Below are 11,901 nucleotides of genomic sequence, written 5' to 3'. Positions count from 1 at the left end.
CCTCTCTTTTCCAACAACACCCTTCCCGTAAAGTGCCTGTGATCAATCTCCGTTCTTCTCCGCCACCACAACACAGGGCGACGCATAACTGAACTACAACTATAGGGCCAAAAAAATGGCAGTGGCTATTGATGAGTAAATATATGTGCTTTACTTTCTACCTTTTCATGTACATGTCCGGTTTTCTCCTTTGTTCTCAATAAATATATTCATGTATTTTCATATTATTCTGTTGTTAAACACACAACACACAAGCGAATAATAATGAATTAATGATATGGTAGGTAAGGTAACGAAAGAGACTCTTTATTCTGAAAAAACTTGTCCGAGATGAATACACAAGCAACAGTTTCATTGCTGCAATGATTTTATCTTTCAATATCAGAAAAATAAATAGTGGTGAATTTCCAGCAAAAGAGCTTCATCGCATTACCAGTGATGCTGAAAACTGGCAGCACAGACGCTCTACGGTTAGAGCCTCATTTAGACGAGAGATAGTTCACCAGAAGGAATGGATCTTTTCACAAGTTTAGCCCATGCCTCGTTTGTCTCAGTGATAACCTTAAGTGCATAATCCTGCACTCGCAAAAACAGCAAGGAAAGAATATCAGATCATCATGGTTACAACAGAACATGATAGGATCGTGAGAGGAGATATTTTTGGAAATAAACAGTCGAAATGATACCTTATCTGCTGGCTTGTTTCCAAGGCCGAATCTGTTGGCAGGTTTTCCATCAGGTATCTTGTAGTCTCGGAACCAATCTCTGATTGCAGTGAGAGTTCCCTGCAAAATATTTGCCAACTTTCACAATTAACCAACTCATGTGAGAAGTGTAGTTTTGGTCCCAAATGAAAAGAGGGGGGGGCAACCAAGCAATCCTCGGTTTAAAATAGATTGGTCATCCTATTTGTAAAATGTAACCGATGAGTTGAAAATGTTCACAAATTAGGTTTTTATATCGTTCAAGCTATTCGAGGCAGTTGCAAGAAATCGAGATAGATGGACTTTTTAATCACCATTTGAAACATGAAAGGCAGCTCTGTATGTGGCAGAACAGAAGAATGATCAAGTAGAGTTTCAGTAAAGGTAGATCAGCTTGCAGTCTAATATCATACTGGAAGCATCCATAAAGAATGGATTACTTACTGGAAAATGCTTCTCGACGTCGTCAACATCGTTAACAAGGGAAGCCCTTGGATCATCCAATGAAATCGCAACTATTTTCCAGTCAAGCTCTCCCTCATCTATCATAGCCAAAGCAGCCAAGGGCTTCACTTTCATGACTTGCCCAATTTTTCCTTGGCTTTCCCCGATCTCCACAACATCAACTATAAGCAAAGGCGATTACAATTAGCTTAAACCTGCGTTCTTGATTACCTATATACATTTCTATGGGAAAGTTCACCTAACAACATAAGATAAGCATGATGCTGAAAGGCTTGATACTACACCTGGATCATTGTCTCCGAATGCCCCCTCAACTTCAGCATTTGCAAGTGAAGGGTCTTCCCATGTTTGTGGAAGCAATCCATAGTTCCAGTTAATGTTGTAACTACAGAAGAGCAGAAGACAAGCACAGTTTAGAAGGGGGAAAATTCAGAATAAAGAAACGAAACACTTGGTAAAACAAGCAAGAAAAGCATAATTAGGCCAATTTAGCAAGATAAAATGATATAGGGCTGATAAGCACAGGCTTGACATGTATATAAATTCAGCAATTCCTATAAAGCAATTGCTATTCCATTCCCATCTCTCCTTTTTCCTTTTTCCCTCTCAGAGATCGTTGCTTTGACAAAACATAGACCACTCATTCCAGGAGTGAAACAGCAGAAATTAATATTCCAGTGCCATGAAGGAGTATGAAAGTGAAATCAGATCAATCTTACGGGTAGTATCGAAGTTTTCCCTTCTTCGTATCTTGCTTAATGGGAGTATAGACTTCATCAGTAGCAACTTCCATCTTCGCACTCGATTCCTTTGGAATCTCCACTATGAAATTGAATACACCATCACCCAAGTGAAGTGGAATATCATGCCAGGGGGAGATCTGTGTCAAATAATCACAGATTGTTAGCTACTACACAGCCAGAATCATAAATTCCAGCTGAACTGCAAAATTATTTCCAAAACTTAGCTAGAATTTACTACTCCAATGCTGTTTGCTCTAAGAATTCTCAATTTCTCACCATACTACATCAATTTGTCTCTTCAAATCTCTTAAACACACATCTTAACTTCAATTCAACCAGAAATATAACCAGCTACTGAGAAAAACTTATAAAGTAAATGGATCAGTACCGTCAAAATCGTGCTAGATTCGACACAAAACCAGTATACAAGCACAATTCACCATTTAAAAAAAGCACAATTTTCATTTTCCACAACCCAGTCCTCCAAATTCCAATTAAAGTAAATTTCAAATCAAATTCAAATATGAGAATGAAATCGACGTGATATATCCAAGTTTCACATACTTTTTTTCCGGAATTATCGACGAAGAAGACGCGGTAGTCGAAGGATTCTGGCTGGCCTTCTTCCTTGATTTGAACTTGGGGGTTGTGTATGGCATTACAGGTAAAGAGGCGCCTTCTCTGCGTGAGCAATCTGCCGTTTCGGAAGCAGAGATTGAGGCTTCGAGGCGCAGCTATCGATTGGCCTCTGCAGAGAAAAACACCGGAGACGGCGTTGCCAGCTGACGCTATGACTCTCGTCGCCGCCATTTCTGTGTGGAGAGAGAGAGAGTGAGTTCTGTGGCTGCTGCTTTTTAAACTTTATAATAATAAAAAAAATTTGACATATTTCAGATATTTTAATTTAATATAAACATTCCTATAAAAATAATACTATATGACACTAGAATTAGAATAACATTGATAAAATAATAAAAAAATAGGTGGAAAAGTTAGTTTAAGTAGTATTAGTGGATAATGAGACTCACGTTATTAGTAATGTTTAATAGTGATATAAGTTATAAATAAGTTAATGTATATAAATAATAAATTGGGATAGCATTCCAAAAATGGAATGCACATATTTTTTATAGAACGTACTAAAATGAAAAATGCAATTTTTGTTATAGTACTATTAGGTTTTTAGCACTAGTTGTTTGTCAAAATGAACCGGATACAAGTTGGAAATGTCAGAATTAAATGCTACTGTACTAAATAGAGAATTTTACAAAGAGTTGTAGTACTAATATTTAATAATGAATATATATAGGAGTTTCAAATTCAACATTTGATGTAAATAATACACAAGGAGGAGCAAATAGCCCTATAAATAGTAGTGCATTCCCATAGATTAAAAACACAGCAAAATCAAAAGTAGCAATGGGGTTATAAGCAAGCCCGGGCCTTGATTGCGGCGGCTCTCCTCCTCATGGCTTCTCTAGCGTACGGCCAATTACTGCCGAATAACGCGATCAGGATCGTCACCGGCAGGATTTTATTCTCAATCTCTCATAAAAAGTTAAATTTTTATATAATTGAATTACAAAATAAATGAAAAATTTTAGTTCTCATAATATATGGGAAGCCATTGTTATTTCCTGATCAGTAACTTAAATATCAGCAGTTGAGTCCCTTTTTATATTTCAATTTCGATATTTACTCTTCTATGATAAAAATACATGCTTAAACAGATCCATATTCTCAGGAGCACGACTTATGAAAGAATTATTGGATTCAATTTAGCACAAATACAATAGGTTTACCATTTGACAAATTGCACTTGATGCAAGATGAAATGCTAATTAAAATAAATGATACTACTACTATTGAATAGAGAAATTTCAACCTTAAGTTTAGAACTACTAGTAGCATTCAAATTCAACGCATACATTCAAATAATACAAACTTGATTAAATGCAAAAGTGGGCAAAAAACATTATAAATAGTACTCCCTCCGTCATATTCAAAATGTCCACATCTTATTTTTAGTTTGTCTCACTCAAAATGTCCATTTTCAAAATAATAAATCTCTCTCTCATTAAAATATTCTGTTACTTCATCTCTATTTGTTCTACACAATTCATCCTAAAATTGTGAGTCACTCAAGAATGTGGTCATCTTGAATGAATGAGACGGATGGAGTATTGTATTCCCGTAGATTACATTAACACAACAAATCAAAACAGAAAAAAACAACAATGGGTTATAAGCAATCCCGTGGCGAGTCAAAATAGGACTATAAATGGCGAACGGATGGAGTACTAGGTGTTTAGCGCTACTGTTGGCAATAACTTTGGTTTGTTATTACGTTTGACAAAATGCAGTTGATACAAGTTGAAATGGTAAAATTAAATGCGAATTTTAATTCACCATCATTATTTGTAAACATGAATAATTCATCAATAATGAAAATATGAGCTTCAAATTCAACACTTACATTACATGTAAATAATGCAAGATTGATAAAATGCGAAATGTGAAGCAAATAGCACAATAAATAGTAGTGCATTGCCATAGATTGAAACACAGCAAATAAAAATAGAAACATATACTACATATATTTGGTTGTAGCAATGGGTTATAAGCAATATCCAGCCTTGATTGTGATTGTGATTGTGGTGGCTCTCCTCCTCTCGACTCCTCTTGCATACGGCGTCCCCGTGGTGGATAACGCCATCATCAGCGGCAAAATCTGCTGCACATCGAACGGAAACTGCGCCCCTAGGTCGGTAGGGGTTCGTAGTGTGACGGTGAACCTGAATTGCATGACTCACTCGGGAGAGTTGGAGACGCTCGGGCAGGGCATCACCAACGCCACTGGAGAATTTATCATCCAAGTGAATGGTTCGGTAGGACCTATCTTCCCCGGAGACGTACCACCATGCAACGTCTTCGTTAACCTCCCTCTCAATTTCACAGTCTGCCCCATCCTCAGCACGACCACCGGAATCATTTCCGGCGTTCTCACTCCCGTGAGAATTATCATTGATGCAGTCGCCGGTCTCATTGCGGTTTTTAAAGTAGTGTCGTTCTCTCTCACCGTCGATGGTATTTAAATTCTCCTCCATTTACACTCGACCTAATAAAATGTAGTACATCTAAACAAGCACTAATTAAGTATGCATATAATATTTGTTTGTTTTGATGCTTCATTAATCTAAGTGTAACAAATCATGGAGACTTTTACTACTATTTGTATAGGGAAATGCTACGTGGTCACATTATGGCCAGCCATAAACTGGTTTAATAGCAAAAAAACCGGTTTACTTAGAATATCTGGTTTAGTTAGGAATTGATTTTACTTCTATATCCTTTATTGTGGTCAAATTTAATACTATCAAAATATAGATATATAAAGTAATGAATTATTTTCATTCAAATTATTTGATTGGTAAAAGAAATTTTATTGACATTAGTATTTGATTAAATAATTATTTTGTTTGATTAAGATATAATATCACAAGATAAATAGAACCGTTAATGAATTATTAAAAGAAATTCTAATATCATCAATATTGATTATATGGAAACTGCACACCCACCCCAAACTGCGGCACCAACACGCCCGGGCTTCCGGAAGTGAGGGTGACCCTAAACTGCGACTCATCCCTGGGCATCGGGTTGAGTCTCGGGCAGGGCATCGGAGTTTTTAACATCATTGTGAATAGTCTACAAGCGTTCGGGGTAGACCCTATCACTGGTTTCTCACAATTAACCTTCCTCTCAGATCCACAGTCTGCCCCACCCTCAACAACGTCAACGGCACCCTTACCGGTGCTCCCGTTTTCGTAGGCTCCATCGTTGGGGAAGTGCTCGGCCTCGTTAGTAATCTTGTTGTGTTTACGTTTGACCTGACCGTTGCTTAACATATCATAATTAAAACTCTTATATCTCCATGTACGCACCACCTAATAAAATGTAGTACTACATCTCAACAAGCACTAACCATATCATTATAGTTTGTTTTGATGCTTCATTTTGTATACATTAAATCATGAAGAAATGTTAGTAGTTTTCTATGATTTACGATTCACTTATTACATTTACGGAGAAATATATGTGATTATAATATGGCACATCGCGATTCAATCTCGAACTTATACTCAGAAACATGCTTTCGACAAGCCACGTCATAATCAATTTTTGGTCGAAATTGTCAATCGTGGAAAATCTCAAACTACACCAATGCTCATGACGTTAATTAAATTTTATCATTCACTAAATTTTAAGATTTTATATTTATGTATTCCATATAACTAATTATATACCATAAAGTTTAAGGTCACCTTCTTAACTAGGTTGTGACAAAACTTTTTGGCACATGGATTAAGATATTATGTTGAAAAGTTGGAGAGATTAATAAATTTGGAGAGATAAATTTTGTCAAAAGAAAAAAGAATACGACTCAACTTGGGACGATGAGTATATATTTGTATGCTAACTTATGGACCTTTGAAAGAATTATTGGATCGAATTTAACAATCCCTATGACATATACAATTGTATTATGTTTTTAGCATTACTATTGGCAAGACTAAAATCCAATTTTAGTCCCTTACATTTGGCTTAAAATTCTTTTTGATCCATAATATATTGTTTTGATACATTTTGGTACCAAATAAGGTCACAAACTTAATGTATGGGACCCGAAAGGAATTTTATGGAAAATGTACGGGAATTTACTAAATTCAATAGGAGTATATATTTGCATTCTAAGGAGCAGCAAAGAATTATTGAATTGAATTTGGCAATTCGTATTGCATAAATATAAATACAGCACTACTGTAGTCAATAACTACTTTTGGTAGTATTACATTTGATACAAGTTGAAATGCTAAAATTAAATGCTAGCTAGGTAGCTACTAAAATGGAGAATTTTACAATGGTAGACTTAATTGAAGCGTAGAACTATTTACAGACTGAGGAAGAATATCACATTTGTAAATATGAATAATTGTACTATTCAATAATGTATTTCAAATTCAATAATATACAAAATTGATTCAATTAAAAAAAGGAGCAAATAGCACTATAAATAGTCGTGTATTCCTATAGACTGAAACACAGCAAATCAAAACAAAAACATACATATATAGATTTGCTCCTAAAAAAGAAACAAAAGTAGCAATGGGTTACAATCAAATTGTGGTGGCTCTCCTCCTCCTGGCCACGGCGACTCCTCTTGCCTACGGCCTAATCCCGAGCTTGCCCGGCCTAATCCCGAATTTGCCCGTCCCAATCCCGAATTTGCCCGGCCTAATCTCGAATTTGCTCGGCCTAATTAATGCGGCCAACGTCACGGGAAGAATCTGCTGCACACCCACTGGAAACTGCGACAATGGGTCGGTAGGGATCCCGGGAGTTGCGGTGAACCTGAACTGCACCACTCCCTCAGGGTCGGTGATGACACTCGCCCGGGGCATCACCCGCCTTGATGGAACCTTTGCCCTCCTTGTGAATAATATAAATAACTTGTTAGGCTTACAACTCGGCGGAATCACCCGACTCCTACCACAATGTAGGGTCGTTGTTAGCCTTCCTCTCAATTCCACAGTCTGTCCCGTCCTCAGCACGGGGACCCTCGCACTTACCGGCGCTACTGCTCTCGTGAGCGTCGTCCAAGACGAGGTGCGCGGTCTCGTTGGAAATTTCGCTACGTTGGTGTTTTCCAGAGTCTCCGTTAATACTTAATTAAGGGGTGGTAATATTACATACTATCATAAATAAAAGTCTTCTCTATTTAGGCACGAGATAATAATTAAAATGTAGAAATCTAAGCAAGGCACTAACCATGCTTATATGCATGCATATTATTGTACTTTGTTTTGATGCTTCATTTTGTGAACAATAATAAATCATGGAGGATATTAATTATATTTATAGGAGTGCTACTATTTGTATGTGCGTTTTTATTTACCGTACCGTTCAACAGCCTAAGCAATTCCACCATTGTGTAATCATTTCTTTTCTCGCTAAACTGGGAATATTTAATTCTCTACAAAAAATCTTAAAGACTTTAAAGTTTAAGAAGAGCTTCCCTCTCAATCAAAGACTGCTGGTTAAGTTTGAACATAAGTTTTAAGAAATACATAAAAGAAAATGTGTAAGAAAAAAACGTTGGAATGTTAGTCGTATTTTTATATATTAGCTTTATACTTCCTTCGTCCATAAAAAATAGTCTTATTTGTAAATGACATGGGTTTTAACGAGAAATTGGTAAAGTAAGAGAGAGTAGGGGTAAATATTAATTTAAGTGATGATTAATGATTCAATTTACATATATGTGTATATATCACTTTCGATATCTGTAAACCTATATAGTATGTGTGTTTTTGGTTGAGCCTCTTTTTCTGATTGGCCTGATCTGAAATTAGCAAATGGAATTTAGTTACATATTTTATTCTTGTTTCTAGAAATCTTAGAATTTGTGAGTGAACTTGACATGCTTATCTATTTCTTTTTTAAACTAATTAATTAGAAAATACTCCTTCGTCGCAGTTTAGGAGTGCAATTTAGTTAGGACACGGGTTTTAAGAAATTGTTGGAGTGTGTAATAATTGAAGTGAGATAGTAGAAAGTGGGACATTTTTTACTTTTTGTATGTTTAGGATTTTGTTTTATTTTTATGAAAGTAATGACATTTGAGTGTAAATTTCATCAACAATGAGGTTACATTTTATGTCCAAATATGGTAAATTCTAAATGGAACTCTTAAATTGGGACGGACGTAAATGACAAAATATGGCTCTTAAACTTGGACGGATGGAGTAATTGTAAATAATTAAAATATTAATTTAAGTGAGTTTGGTGCTGGCAATTTTTTATTCGGCACGAATCTGCACGAAGTTAACCCGACACGAACACGCACATTTAGAATTTGGGTCCTTATAGGGTCGACCCAAGAAGAACCCGAAGATAACGAGTTGGGTTTGGGTTATCCGTTTTAATTATATTTGCAGACGTGAAAGCATTCGTCATTCGTGCATTATTTGTAAATATGAATAATTGTAGTACTAGTATTTAATAATGAACATACGACTTTAAAATTCAACTCTTAGATGTAAATAATGCAAAATGGGGGAGGAAATGGCATTATAATAATAGTGTAATGAAACACACTAAATCAAAATAGAAACATAGCAAATTAACAATGGTTAATACTTAATAAGCAATCCATTTTGATTGTGGTGGCTCTCCTCCTCTTGACTCCTCTTGTCTACGGCCAATTACTGCCGGATAACGGCGGCATCAGCATCATCAGCGGCAGAATCTGCTGCACGTCCACCGGAAACTGCGGCCCGGGAGTGAGGGTGAAGCTGAACCTCACCACTGACGCTTGGCCAGGGCGTCACCAACTCCACCGGAGTTTTTAGCTTGCGTTTGAGTAATATACCGTCCTTGTTCGGCCATTTAAAGTAGTCGTTAACCTTCCTCTCAATTCCACAGTCTGCCCCATCCTTAACACCGTCAATGGCGGCATTCCCATTCTTCAGATTGCAGTCGGAAACGCGGTCATCGGTCCCAGTTACTATTATTTTGTTGTGCAGTAGTTTAAGATCGTGAGCATTGGTGAATAAAACTCTTCTCCATTTATGCACGAGGGCAAACGATGAAACGATAAGAACAAGCAATATTAGTAGAAAATAAATACTACGATTTGTGTAATTTAAAATCGAAAATGTCATGAATAAGAAAATAAATTACAAAATAAAGCGTCAATGTGCCCAACTATTTCAATTCCTCTAATTTCACAATTTGAAATCTATACCAAAAGTTATAAATTGAAATTCCAAATAGTTATAAGATCGAGCACATTCACACACTACACACACTATGAGTGCATATACACAACACACACACAATGCACACATTACACACACAAAAAAACACAGCACACACACTTATAATTTATTCAAATTCAATTTTATATCAATTAGCCATTTTACCGAACAAAGAATTTAGAATTCAATTATAATTCAATTTCTTCAAATTTTAATTCTAGAAAATTTTATTCCAATTCAATCCTAATTCTAATTCTGTGTACCTAACAAAACTTTAGTTTCTTCAAAAATACTCTATAAATAAGGGTGTCCGTCGTTTATATTTGAGCTCATCCAACAACATGCAATGGTGAAGGTTATAAGGAAAGTTATGAATAAAATAATCTCTTTGGGACCTTGGATCTTCTTTTAAAAAATAGAAAGTCATTAGCTACTTCGATCAAAGCAACTTACCTAAATAGGGTCTTGCTAAAGCATGTTCACTGGGTATAGTTGGTATGCCATAGCGCAGTAGTTTTTGTCTCCAATCGAAGACGCTTCTGTAGTGACCATGCAGGCAAACAAGACCACCGGAGTGCTTCGTGGATTATGTGTATTATGCGACCCTAATCTTTTCCTTTTTAATGTCATTTATTTTATTTATTTAAATGCTTTAATTCAATGTAATGAGTCGGGCGTATTATGAGCTCTGTTCGGGTTTTCTTTTTTAATATTCTTTCCTGAACATTTAGATTGGTAAAACCACAAAAGGATTAGGTTTTTCTTTTATTATAATAAGGAGAATGGCAAACATAATTCATCAAAAAATATAATAAAATAATTGATATAAACTTTGGCAGAGCTTTTTTTCCCGCCAGACCGATTTTAAAATATTTTGACAAAATATGATCTACGTGGACTACTGTAAAGTTTGCGTCTGCACCCAGAAACTTAAAACATTACGACGTTGTTTCCTTCCCTAGCTTTTTCGATAAATGTGATCATTTGACTAACAAATCGTACTTTGAATCAGTTGATATTCTGCTTTTTTTTTTCTTAAATGTTTTAATTCTAACCCTATGGTTTCACATATTATACGCCATGTGAAAAGAAGTAGCGACAACTAGGATTTAAAATGTTACGTAATTCATCTGGATCCGCCTTCTGCCCGTCATGGCAAAAATAACTAACGCCAAAGTATGTGATATTTCTTACCACTTTTATAGTTTAGGGAAATTACATATTTTTGAGAAAGTTAATGGTTTTAGGATTTTTAGTTAATGTGTTTAATTGGAGATAGAAAAAGTGGATGTAAGTGTTAAATGAAGAGAGAAAAAGAGTTGATTATTTAATCGAGGAGAGAAAAAGTGGATGAATATATTAATTGCAGAGAGAAAGTTTCCAAATATAGAAATATGTCATTTTAATTATGTGAGACAAACTAAAAAGGAAAGTGTGTCATCTTAAGTGGGACGGAGAGAGTACATATTTAGGACGCGCATATAGGGTTCTTCGAAAACCCTAGAAACCATGCACATATAGGGTTCTTCGAAAACCCTAGAAACCATACTCATTTTCTCACTAAATTCGAGCCGATATTGAGCGCAGCTGGCTCATCAGCTATTCAAGTGCTCTCGATAGGACAAGGTTCCTATCACACCTGCATAAAATATTACTTGTATATAGGTTTTAAACCTACGGTAGGCATTAACTTCTTTTGGTATTACGTTTGACAAAATGCAGTTGATGCAAGTTGAAATGCAAAAGTTAAATGCTAGCTTGCTACTAAATGGACAATTTTACAATGTTAGAATTGATTGAATTAGCTTAGAACTATTTACACACTGCGAAGTAAGAATACCAAAGCATGCGTGCACTATTTGTAAATATGAATAATTGTAGTACGGGTTGTAATTAATTGCTATTTAATTAACATTTCAAAATTAAGACTAAATCTTATTCATTAGATTAAGAGATTTAGGGAGAAGGATTCTCTGCAGTGGTTAAAACCACAGCACCCCATGTACCCCATGCTGTGCCACAAAACGCAGAAGTTGCCTAATGAAACGGCAGCAGCAAACATTTATAATATTCATTTAATATTCAATCATCCCATTACCCCCCATCCGGCCACCCCCCTCACCCCCATACCCCCCACGTTTTTCTTTTAAACAGTGTTGTTTGGATGTA

General features: G+C 35.9%; 3 protein-coding genes across 3 annotated transcripts in view; 2 read left to right on the top strand and 1 right to left on the bottom strand.

Annotated features, from left to right (window-relative positions):
• Positions 1-285: 285 nt before the first annotated feature.
• Positions 286-2,761, bottom strand: LOC121756481 (soluble inorganic pyrophosphatase 6, chloroplastic-like). The gene is made up of 6 exons (XM_042152039.1): positions 2,477-2,761; positions 1,889-2,049; positions 1,454-1,554; positions 1,149-1,330; positions 687-785; positions 286-576 (listed from the first exon to the last, which is right to left on the bottom strand). The coding sequence occupies exons 1-6, from the start codon at positions 2,720-2,722 to the stop codon at positions 484-486; spliced, it is 882 nt and encodes a 293-aa protein (XP_042007973.1). The 5' UTR covers positions 2,723-2,761; the 3' UTR covers positions 286-483.
• Positions 2,762-4,426: 1,665 nt separating this feature from the next.
• On the top strand, positions 4,427-5,993 carry LOC121754938. Its single transcript, XM_042150222.1, has 2 exons — positions 4,427-4,999; positions 5,679-5,993. Exons 1-2 carry the CDS (start codon positions 4,525-4,527, stop codon positions 5,741-5,743), a joined length of 540 nt encoding a protein of 179 aa, XP_042006156.1. The 5' UTR covers positions 4,427-4,524; the 3' UTR covers positions 5,744-5,993.
• A 1,027-nt stretch (positions 5,994-7,020) lies between these two features.
• LOC121755002 overlaps positions 7,021-11,901 on the top strand; it is a 30,486-nt gene continuing 25,605 nt past the window's right edge. Inside the window, exon 1 of the mRNA XM_042150287.1 lies at positions 7,021-7,716. Within this exon, the coding sequence (XP_042006221.1) occupies positions 7,079-7,642 (564 nt within the window). The 5' untranslated portion in view covers positions 7,021-7,078 and the 3' untranslated portion in view covers positions 7,643-7,716. The remainder of the gene's footprint in view (positions 7,717-11,901) is intronic.

The sequence above is a fragment of the Salvia splendens genome, chromosome 11, assembly GCF_004379255.2.
Source record: "Salvia splendens isolate huo1 chromosome 11, SspV2, whole genome shotgun sequence".
Classification (NCBI taxonomy): domain Eukaryota; kingdom Viridiplantae; phylum Streptophyta; class Magnoliopsida; order Lamiales; family Lamiaceae; genus Salvia; species Salvia splendens.
Note: the sequence above shows the minus strand (reverse complement) of the source record. Positions and strands in the feature narration are given on the sequence as shown.

Coding starts and splice junctions, on each gene's coding strand:
- LOC121754938 (XM_042150222.1), top strand. CDS start 4,525: ATGGGTTATAAGCAATATCCAGCCTTGATTGTGATTGTGATTGTGGTG. Junction 5,000..5,678: donor GTTCTCTCTCACCGTCGATG/GTATTTAAATTC, acceptor CCTTCCTCTCAG/ATCCACAGTCTGCCCCACCC.
- LOC121756481 (XM_042152039.1), bottom strand. CDS start 2,722: ATGGCGGCGACGAGAGTCATAGCGTCAGCTGGCAACGCCGTCTCCGGT. Junction 1,331..1,453: donor ATTCGGAGACAATGATCCAG/GTGTAGTATCAA, acceptor CTTTGCTTATAG/TTGATGTTGTGGAGATCGGG. Junction 786..1,148: donor ACGTCGAGAAGCATTTTCCA/GTAAGTAATCCA, acceptor AATATTTTGCAG/GGAACTCTCACTGCAATCAG.